Raw genomic sequence first — 11,472 nt, forward strand, 5'->3', positions numbered from 1 at the left:
CAGATATTTTGGGGTTACAGATTAATTTGATTTTGCTTTTAAGAAGCATTACATTCAGGTGGTTTAAGAATGTGCTCATGGTAATAAGAATGTAAATTAAAGCATTGTGACTTCTCTCTTTTCCTGCAGGATAGCAACAGCTTTCCCTGCCAACTTCCACCAGTATAGCAAACATTTGCAAGAAGTGAGTGGCTAATTTTGGATTAGTTGTCATTTTCAAGCGAGATTGAATAGTTCATGTAGTTTCCTGCTGCTTTGTTTTATTACCTTCAAACCAAAGTTTATGCAAGGTACTGTGATGATCAAGCTTCCAGCCCAGCAACCAGAGGCATGAGTTGGAATCCTGTTGGAGACGAGGAATTTTAGTTTGCACGTTCTTCCTGTGACTGCGTAGGGGGTTTCCTCTGGGTGCTCCGGTTTTCTCCCACATCCCAACAGTGTGCGGGTTTGTAGATTAATTGGACACCGTGTGTAATTGCTCCTAATATGTGGGGAGTAGATGAGAAAGTGAGGAAACCTAGAGCTAGTGTGAATGGGTAATCAATTGTCCATATAAAATTCTTATTGGTTTTGGACAGGCTATATGCAGAAAAAATGTTCCCAATGTTTGGGGTGTCCAGAACCAGGGGTCACAGTTTAAGAATAATGGGGAGGCAATAAAGGACAGAGATGAGGAAAAACCTTTTCACCCAGACAGTTGTGAATCTGGAACTCTCTGCAGTGGAGGCCAGTTCACTGGATGTATTCAAGAGAGTTAGATATAGCTCTTAGGGTTAATGGAATCAAGAGAGTTGGGGAGAAAGCAGGAACTGAATGTGGATGATCACCCATGATCATATTGAATGGCTGTGCTGGCTCGAAGGGCCGAATGACTTACTCCTGACCCTATTTTCTATGCTTCTCCATTACAGTTGAAGGATCACTATAGGCTGCCACTGGCTTTACATTCTGTCTAAATTCTTAGATTCATCATTGGATCGAAGTAAAACTAATTTGTCCCTAGAACTGAGTTATTCATTGATTTAAGAAGATTGCTTTGTGAAATCCTGAATAATCAGATCCAAATCAATAATCAAACTTCGCACCAAATATTTGTTATGCTCTACATTTTCAGTTGTATTCGAGAAAATGTATTAAGTTCTATTAAACATTTTACATTCATGTAAATATAATTATTGTAACTTTGTCCAGGGAAGGTTATAGCTACATGTTCCAGAGTTTTTGGAAAGCAATCTGCAGTGAATTACATATAATGGAAATAAGAGTTCCTATCGGTATCTGAGAAGAGCTTGCAGCTAAATACCTTTCATTTACCTTTTTTGAACATTTCATATTAAACATTTTCAGATGTATTTATCAATCTCTTTATTTTAAATAAGAAGTGATATGTTAATTGATGATTTCTAACCCTGCTTAATGTTCAGGTAGAATGAAGTAGCTCTAAGTGATGGAATGCATTTCTCATGGATGCATTTTATTAATTAACAACTCAATTGAAAGCAAAGCATATTTGGGAAAAGTATCTTATCTTAATTATTTTTTTACTTCAGGCAACTTTCAAGCCTTTGCAGTTATGTGCTGAAGAGAATCCTTCTGTACAAGTTACTGGATCCGATGTGCAGTTGTCTTTCAATGGGACAGAAATTCATGACAGTGGAGAGAGGAATAGTGTTGAGAAAGTGATCAGTGGGAATGAAGGTGGTACAGAATCAATGTGTGCAAGTGCTGAGATGCCCCTTGCAGTGCCTGTGAAGAAAGATATTACAAATCATGAAAGAAGTCCAATGGGTAGAAGATCAGCCTCGGTCAAGGACTTGATACGAACAGGTAAGATTTGCCCTAATGTTTGCCATTACTTCCCATTCGAGCTATCTCTCCAAATAAACAACTTCTGATGGTAAAATAGTTTTTAACATTTTTTCTATTACTGCAAGTACATTAAATATTTCCTATTTTACTTTCAATTAGAAGAACAGCCATTGTCACCTTCATTCATAACAGCTTCTCAATCAAACAAACATGAAATGCAAGTGAACGAGGAGGCAGGTGCCAGATTGTCGCTGAATGGCAAAATAAATCTGTTTGGCGATTCCCTTGCATCCAAGAACAAATCTGGCAGAGCCAGGTCCTACATGTATCCAACTGCCAGCTTCAGAGCTAAGATGTCTCGTAGTGTATCTGTGGGAGAGAACCTGAATCTGAAAACCTCAGGACAGTCGAGTGGTATGAGTTTGCCCAATTCCAAAGCATCATCCACTATAGATTTGACAACCGAGGCAGTGATGGGATCCATTCCAAGTGAAGTTGGTTCAATTGAAGAGTCTAAAGAAATAACGTTGTCAAAACAAATATCGCAAAGTGGTACTTTATCTTATGGGAACCACCAAGCTAGAGCTAACTTGACCCTGAACCTTTCTAAAACTCATACGGACAAGTTGTTGATGCCTCCTCCAATAGCTAATGGTGTTGCAGTTTCAAAGGTTAAACAAAAGCTACGAGCTGCTCAAGATTCCGCGCGCTTGTCATCCGCTGCAGTTGCACCATTGCAACCAGCGTGTTTATCTAAAAAGTATCAAGGTCCCCGTGACCATGAGGAAAACGTGACCAGTCCGAGCGTGAATTCATTGGAAATCCGAAAGCGAAAAAGTGAAAGTTCGGAGCAGTGCAACAGTTCAGGGGATGCAGCAGAGCACACTTTGGATGGATGTCAGTCGTTGGATTCATTCACCATTGCAGCACAACTTAACTGTGTCAGTCCTAACAGAGATAGAATGAGTGGTAATTCCATGACGATCTCGGAAGGAAACAGTTTCATGGTGGAAGTCCCCAACTCACCTGGAGAAACTCCAGAGGTTGAAGAGGAGACAAACAGTGAAGCAGGTACTATAATTCCCAAAGTTTTTTTCATTACTTCTCTGACTTAGAATATTTTAACATTGTTTTTATATTTTGGGGACCAAAACAATCTTTATAATTTATCAAATTTGTATGTGTTTATTCTGCTTCCATTTAATATCCTCTTCACAAATTATGCATGAGTACTGGGAAGTTTAAATTTGTGGTTGTGTCTGGAAGAGAGAGCTAGTCGCAATTAGGTGGGATATTAAACTATCGGATGTGAATAGAAAGAAATCTGGGCTAAATTCAAATGCATGACTAGCAGTGATCATTGTATAATGACCAAGGCAGTAAACTTGAATTTAGTCTGCTTTGTTCAGTGATACTAGATAAATGTTAGTACTCTGAATTAATCTTGGTAAATGTTTTTTACATTCCTCTCTGCAAATTGTTTGCAGTCATGAATTATCCTTCAGCTAAAAAATGTTTATCTAATAACTTTGACCCATTTGACAGATGAATTTGCTTCTCAAAAGTATCTTTTGAACTATAAGAATAATCATATGCTATTTTTGAATTTTTAAGCCCTACATTTGGGTAGTTGGTTAACTCCCAATTTTTAAACATATGAAATTCTTAAGGGATTAGACAGGCTAGATGCGGTGGAAATGTTCCCGATGTTGGGGGAGTCCAGAACCAGGGGTCACAGTTTAAGAATAATGGGTAGGCCATTTAAGACTGGTAAGGGAAACTTTTTTTTACCCAGAGAGATGTGAATCTGTGGAATTCTCTGCCACAGAAGGCAGTGGAGGCCAATTCACTGGATGTTTTCAAGAGTTAGATACAGCTCTTGGGGCTAATGGAATCAAGGGATATGGAGAAAAAGCAGGAACGGGGTACTGATTTTGGATGATCAGCCATGATCATATAGAATGGCGGCGCTGGCTCGAAGGGCCGAATGGCCTACTCCTGCACCTTGTTTCTATGCTTGTGACGTTTTTTGTTGCACTGCATCTTTTAAGAGCTAGTGGGGTTTTGTTTTCCCTAATTTGTAATAAATGTTTACAGATCTTCCAGTCAGTATCGAGAACTGTGAATATATCGTAAAGGAACTTCAGAACACATTGCAGAAGGCCGTACAGATGTATAGCAAGGTTTGTTGACAATGTTTCATAACATTTTATTTCATCGCCGTTCTATATTAACTTTATTTGCGTCATATTTGATTGAGGATACACTCTGCTGACCTATTGGAGTATTTGTCTGTTAGTAGCCGATGTATTTATTCCACACACCACCATAAACAATTGATATAATTGATAAGCTAAGATGCTTAAAGAAGCTTACAAGAAGTGTAACAGATGAACATGACTGAAGCAATGTAATTTGATGTCTTTAAGTACTCTAGAAAATCTCACCACTGCAAGTTTCACTGTAAGCTGAGGTTTTTAGACTTGTGGCTGCTCAAGTAAATGCTAGGTCCATTAGTCTATTAAGAAAAAGATCCAGTGGCTAGAGGACTAGGGCCTCTAGGCTGGTGCAAGTAGCCTTTTGGGGTTGAGCGAGCGCTATCCTACACACGCTAGGGACAATTTACTATTATACCAAGCCAATTAACCTACAAAACCTGTACGTCTATGGAGTATGGGAGGAAACCAGAGATTCCCAGAGAAAACCCACACAGGTCATGGGGAGAGCATACAAATTCCCTGCGGACTGTAGTCAGGAACGAACTTGTGTCTCTGGCGCTGTGCAGCAACTCTACTGCTGTGCCACCGTGCCGTGCTTTCTTTGAAAAGTATCATGAAGAGTATGAAGAAGAACCAGTAAATTTAATATTTTTGGATAAAATGCATAAAGTTGGCATGGCAAATTAATTGATTGTGTTGGAGGTGATCTTCTAACATGGATAGAGGATTGTCTGATCAGCATGGAGTAGCAAATCAGTTTAGCGAACTGTTTTACAGTTGGCAAACCAATATCAGTTGAGGCTGTAATGCCTTCTCTGCACAACCTGTAATTTGAATTATCTAATGCATGCTGAACAACTTGCTTCGGATAGTAGGATTCAGTAGGAGAGTGAAATATATTTGTTTAAAGTATTATTTCAATCCAATCTTGCAGGTGACATCCAGTGACACTGAACCGGAAGTGAAGTCCCAGATGACAACTATCCTGTGTGATTCATTTTGCTCTGTCAGGAAGCACTTGAACTCTGTAGCATGTTTGCCAATTTCAGATGCTGTGGCAAACAAGTCGCCTTTCCCTTCAGAATCTCCGGATAAGAGCAGGACGACAGTTCTGCTTGAGCACTATTCGGAACTGTTGATAGAAATGGTAACACAGAAACTGCAATTACAGAATTAAAAGGCACTTCTGAAAGCACAGATGTTAAACGTGGCCTGGTCCTTGGAGGATTGTACAGCGCTCCAGTAAAGAAATGAAATTCCTCATCAATTCATAGTTTGCTGTTATATTTATAAGCTAGATATTCTTTCCAGAATCCGTTGTGCTATTCGGAATCGATCCCTAATTCTTAACCCTTCGTTGCCACGAATATAACAAACAGAAAACGTTTTATATTTTCAAGTAATTCAGGATTCTACCTGTCTCTCCTCCCCACACTCCTAGGCAAAAAAAATTAATAATTACGTCACCTATACTGAGAAATAGGCTTGTAACTTTTTTAAAGTTCTCAATGAGAAAACTAACTTTGCTCTTTATTTGTTATTTGTTTTGGAAAATGTGCAGTATTAATTTGTGAAATAGTCGCAAACCTGCAAAATATACAAAAGATACAGCTAGCTCTATTGTGGTTGGAGTTAAACTTGTCTCAAACTGCAACTTACCTCTAATTCTCCATATGTTTTAATATAATTATCCAATAATTTCAATTGATTATGCACTATTATAAAGTGGTTTGGAAAAAAAACCCAATATTTTTTTAAAAATTGGATTGAGACGAATAGGTCATATTTCACATCCCAGATACAGTATAGAGTACAGCTTGTTGCATCTGACCAGTTGCAATAACAGCATTATGGTACATCAAAAATAATTTACAAGCTGGCTAACTGAATTGTGTATTTCAATTTTGTCTCTTGAAGGGAAATTTTTAATTTTTATTTTTTGATCTGGCCCAAGGAATTGTCAACTCAAGCTGGTTTCTTGCATCCTTGTTGTTTTACAAATATATATATGTATTTTCATGTAACTATTTTTAGAGCAGGTTTGAAATTTTAAAAAGTAGCTACAATTGTGAAATCTGTCCGAATTGTAAAATAATGGGGTGGGGAGAGAAAATGGTATTTGTCTTAATCAGGATTCTGATAGGCTTTTTCTTAAAATTGCATGAGTATTTTAAAATGCTATATGATCCATGTGGATACATTTGCTTTTCATGCTACTGTACATATACCTGTCTAAAGTTAGTTTATACAATGCAATAATGTGTTAAAATAGGCACAACCTGTTTTGAAATTGCATTATTTTAGGATTTCTTTTGTTGTAAATGCTTTTCTAGTTTGTGTGGAGATTTTTGTGAATCTCTTGCCTGGAATCTTTTGAAATAAACACTGTTTCATATCAAATTTGGAGGTGAGGTGAAGCATTTTTAATATACTAGATTGTGGATGTTTTTTTTTTTTGTTTATTTTATTAGAAGTTAATACAGCACAAAACAGTACAGTGGCGCCTAATTTTAGGTGCCAACTATGTAATACCGTAATCCATTCTATGTACAACCTCTAGTTTTATGTTATAAGAAAAAAGTAAGCAGATCAAGAAAAAGAAAGCAATAGAAAGGGGAAAAAGTGGAAAAATAGATGGCAGAGAGTAGAAAAACGTGAAGTGTGTATATAAAAAATAAAAAAAGGAAGAGAGAAAGAGGAGAGTAGAAATAGAAGAGAAGGCCCCTTAAAAGAGAATTTTTCAAATCTGTATTCGGAGATGTAGATCTATCCGCGTCATGAACTTAGATTGTGGATGTTGATGTTTCATTTTTTCATGAGCATATGAAATAAGAATGGATCATTTGACTCTGCCCTGTTTAGGATTATGGTTATAAAATCATGATCATAACTTCTATTCTGCTTTCCCATCAAGTCAAGGTGACCCTTCACCCCCTTATCAGGATTGTATCTACCTCTGGGTTAAAGATACCCAGAGGTCATAGCCTCAGAATTAAAGGACAATCTTTTAGGAAGGAGATGAGGAGAAATTTATTTAGTCAGATGGTGGTGAATCTGTGCAATTCTATGCCACAGAAGGCTGTGGAGGCCCTCAGTGGATGGATTTTAGAGAGAGTTAGAGCTCATGGGGCTAGTGGAATCAAGGGATATGGGGAGAAGGCAGGCACGGGTTATTGATTGGGAACGATCAGCCAATGAATGGCGGTGCTGGATCGAAGGGCCGAATGGCCTCCTGCACCTATTTTCTATGGATATTTTTAAGGCAGAGATAGATTCTTGATTACTATAGGTATCAGATGTTATGGGGAGAATGCAGTTAGGAGGGAGAGATAAATCAGCCATGAATGGTGGAGTAGGTTTAATGGGCCGAATGGCCTAATTATACACGTATCACTTTTGGGACACATTGGGAGTAGTACGTGTAATGGGTCCTCCCAAAATCAGTGGCTACTGCCAACCAACTATACGGTTTACTTGACTCCAGCTAATGGATGGCAGGCCAGAAACCAAACAAGCAGTGTTGATCTCGTGTTCAGATGGCTAGATTGTTGCACTGAGATATTTGTAGTGTACATCAGAGATTCCCAAAGTTTTTCTCTGACTAATGTAAGAGCAGCAACTCAGCGGGTTGGGCGGCATCTCTGCCGAACATGAATAAGTGACATTTCGGGTCAGAATCCTCCTTCAGACGTGAAGCGTCACCTATCCATGTTCTCCAGAAATGCTTCCTGACTGGCTGAGATACACTAACCAGCATGTAAAGTTCCTCTTCATTACCAGAGGATGTGTAGTGGCCACTAACTGCAGCTCAAATCTATAATGATATTGTGGGACTTCATTTGGCTTGTTGTCCTGACAATTACTTTATACTTTTTTGCTGGCTCTTTGTGACAATTAACACATTACTGCTTCACCAATTATTTAAAAATAAACTTGGAAAATTTAGTTGGCCTATATATCAACAATGAGAAGACTGTGTATTCGCAGGCATTTAGTGAGGACAGAATTAGAGTTAGGGATGCATTGAGCCTGTAAATACTTTACCAGGTCTCGTTAATTCTGTGGATGGCGAGTAGGTCAAATTCATAAGGAAGATGAGTGGTTCAGCAAGATAGCTTATTCCCCTCACCAATTTTAAACTTTGGAAAACTTGTGAACTTGTGTCTATCCATAAGAACAGTTTTTTTTTCCCTTTAGTTTAACGCATTGTCCTTGTTCCATGTGGATTGTTTCAGAGAAACCGTCAGTCGTTTTGGAACAATGGAGGCTTTGCATTTGAGTATTAATTTGAGTCGTGTTACCTCACAAACTCCCAGTGGTCCTATGGATCAGAAATTTGACTGCTATGGTTGATTATTTCTTCTGAAATTTTGAAAGTGACCAAAATTTTAATTGTTTTGACTAAGCATTGTTATGTTGGATGTCATTTACCTAAAACCATGGATGTGTTTTCTTCTCCAGAGATGCTGCCTGACCTGACATTTTATATCCTACTGATGGTCTTGCCCAACTACATTTCCCAGGCCACATTATGTCCTGGCCTTCATTTTCTAATTTAAAAAATTCTCTCTCTGACCGCCCTCATTTTCGGTCGCCTCCTCCACGGAGAGGCGACTTTCTCGATGCCGCCTCCCTCGTGGCCTAACGCCAAGGATTGGTGCCAGCCTTTCCCGGGGACGTGGCCCGGAGCCTCAGCGGCGGGCGCAGCGTGGGACTTTTCATCGCGGAGCGGGCGAGCCCTCGCCGGGGGTCAGCAGAGGGGAGTGTTCCGATCGCTGGCCCGCAGACTGTTACATCCTGAAGTCTGCGGAGCCTGGGATCCCTCGTTGGGGATCCAGGAGGAGATGAGCTCCGACCGCCGGCCCGCGGCCAACAGCTTGAAGCCGCGGCGGGGACTTACCATCCGGAGTGGGATCCCTCGTCGGGGATCCCTGGAGAAGAGCTCCGACCACCGGCCTACGTCATGTTCAAGCCGCAGTCTCCGCTAGGGAAACACCGATTCGGGACTTACCTTGCCTGTACATCTGGCCGCCCGCAGTGGTGACTGCGGTTTATGGTCCTGACCACGGGGAATAATGGAGGAGGACTGACTGAACTTGTGCCTTCCACCACAGTGATGAAGGCTGTGGTGGATGTTTTGTGTTTTTTCGTTTTAATTGTGTATTGTGGTTATTTTTTTATTGTACCGCTGCTGGCAAGTTCATTTCACTGCACTTCATTGTATATGTGATGAATAAATCTGACTTTGACTACTACCTTTTTAATAATCTGCTGCTGCGCTTCAATTCAGACTCTTCCCCTATTTTCATCACTGTTGAATTTACTTGCTAAACCTCTCTTGCCTTCATCTTAGAAGATGCACCATACGATGCCACTGTGGATCATTTCTTTTACTGATATCATCTGAATTAAATGCAGACAATGCTGTACTCAACTGATCAGACTATGGATCAATGGAGCGAGTACACTTATATTCTAGGGTAAATCTTCATTAAAAGAGTAACTTGAAACCTGGAATCCTTAGTTTTTACATTTCAATTTTTATGTCAGATTTCTGACCTCAATATATGTTAAAAAAAAATGTTGCTTTCCAAAATATTAAATCCTTTGGTGTCAAATAGTTTGATAACACTGTCATGAAGTTCCTTGTGTTTTATTATGAAAATATGAATTGGCCAGCCAAACATTTATATTGTGCCGTTCATTTTGGTGTGTTTCTATACTGTTAGTACAACAGCATCGGTGTGGTACAAAAAGTGGTGGCGTGGCAAAATCATGTGGTGGGTGAATTTGTCCTGAGGGATAAAGATGGGATGGAAGGATTCCATCCTTCAAATAGTAAGCTGGAACGTACAGAAGGGCTCTCCTTTCAAATATGATTTACTTATCAACACATTCTCCAAAATGTCTCTACAAAGGCTAGGTTTGGTCTGATTGATTGCAGGGGTAGGGAGAAAGAACGCTGAGAGAGGAGGGACAGGACAAGGCATGGCAGATCCTGTTTCTTAGGTTAATTATCCCCACTGTTGATGAGTGGTAGAATCTGGGGAGCTGATGGAATGGGGTTAATGTAGAGTTAAGAGGATGTGGGTGTTTGATGATGGGCAAGCACAGTGGTAGAGTAATGCCCCGTCCCACTTGGGAAACCTCTGAAGACTTTGCGCCCCACCCAAGGTTTCCGTGCGGCTCCCGGAGGTTTTTGTCAGTCTCCCTACCTGCAACCTCTGGGAACTGCACGGAAACCTCGGGTGGGGCGCAAAGTCTCCAGAGGTTTCCGTTCAGGTTTCCTAAGTGGGACAGGGGCATTATTGCCTTACAATGCCAGAGACCTGGGTATGATTTTGACTACGGATGCTGTCTGTTTGTTTGCCCTGTGACCACATGGGTTTTATCTGGGTGCTCATGTTTCCCATCATACTCCAAAGATGTCCAGGTTTGTAGGTTAATTGGCTTCTATAAATTGTGTAGGATAATGCTAGTAGACAGGGTGATCGCTGGTGGGCAGAAGAGCCTGTTGCCATGCTGTTCTCTCTAAAGTATCATAAAGGACATTTCCCACCCCGGACACTCCCTGTTTGAACTGTTGCCGTCAGGCAGACGGTACAGATCTACAAGGACAAGGACGAACAGACTAAAAAACAGTTTTTACCCCACTGCTATAAAAGCACTAAATGTAGCCGCCAAGGAACGCAGGGGCGATACAGACTAAGGGACTGTGGTACACTGTGAAATCGACAGAAGGATGGAGGGTTGGGTGTTTATGCGTGCTATTTTCGTGATATTTATTTTAGTTGTTTATCTTTTAATATTTTACCTTGTATGTATCGTTAGCTTTTAGAAATGTTTGAATGGTGCACTGACTGGCTGACATTTTTAAATTTCGTTGTACATGGTTCATGTTACAATGACAATAAAGAAACTATTCTACTATTCTAACATCTCTGGTGAAGGGTGTGATCTTACAGCCTCAGACTCTGATATAAGAATATTGTGAATTTTGCTGCATCTGATTGTAGTCTGACATTGAGGTCATCCCATTTCATAACTGCGTTATGTTTACACATAACGAGCATAATCCTGAATGCTACCTTTTTTTGCATCAAACATGCTTTTGTATCAGTGCATAAACTACCACTTGCCTTACTGAAGGGCAAGCAGCAATGATGGCACAGCTTTTTGATTTGAGTTTTACACAAGGATGAACAGAAGACTTAATAACATTACAAGGGCAGCTAATGCTTTAGCTCCATTTAACTTTAGCCCTTGAGGCAGACTGCGTGGTTATTTCTTTCTAAGGTTTGATCCTGCTATCCTTTGCTGAGCAAATAGTAGGACATAGATAAAACATTCCTAATTTAAATCCTGTAATGTGATTCCAATTCCAGAAGTAGATTGGACAGATCTTTTCAAAAAGTTGTATTTGAACAAATTATCGCATAGTCTA

General features: G+C 39.9%; 1 protein-coding gene across 1 annotated transcript in view; it reads left to right on the forward strand.

The window, feature by feature from the left end:
• The window catches only part of LOC129714189 (mitogen-activated protein kinase-binding protein 1-like), a 40,334-nt gene extending 33,872 nt beyond the window's left edge, over positions 1-6,462 (forward strand). Inside the window, exons 27-31 of the mRNA XM_055663705.1 lie at positions 130-184; positions 1,551-1,827; positions 1,969-2,880; positions 3,907-3,992; positions 4,963-6,462. Coding sequence (XP_055519680.1) covers positions 130-184; positions 1,551-1,827; positions 1,969-2,880; positions 3,907-3,992; positions 4,963-5,205 — 1,573 coding nt within the window. The 3' untranslated portion in view covers positions 5,206-6,462. The remainder of the gene's footprint in view (positions 1-129; positions 185-1,550; positions 1,828-1,968; positions 2,881-3,906; positions 3,993-4,962) is intronic.
• The last annotated feature ends 5,010 nt before the right edge of the window (positions 6,463-11,472 follow it).

This window comes from Leucoraja erinacea, chromosome 38 (genome assembly GCF_028641065.1).
Source record: "Leucoraja erinacea ecotype New England chromosome 38, Leri_hhj_1, whole genome shotgun sequence".
In the NCBI taxonomy this organism is placed as follows: Eukaryota; Metazoa; Chordata; class Chondrichthyes; order Rajiformes; family Rajidae; genus Leucoraja; species Leucoraja erinaceus.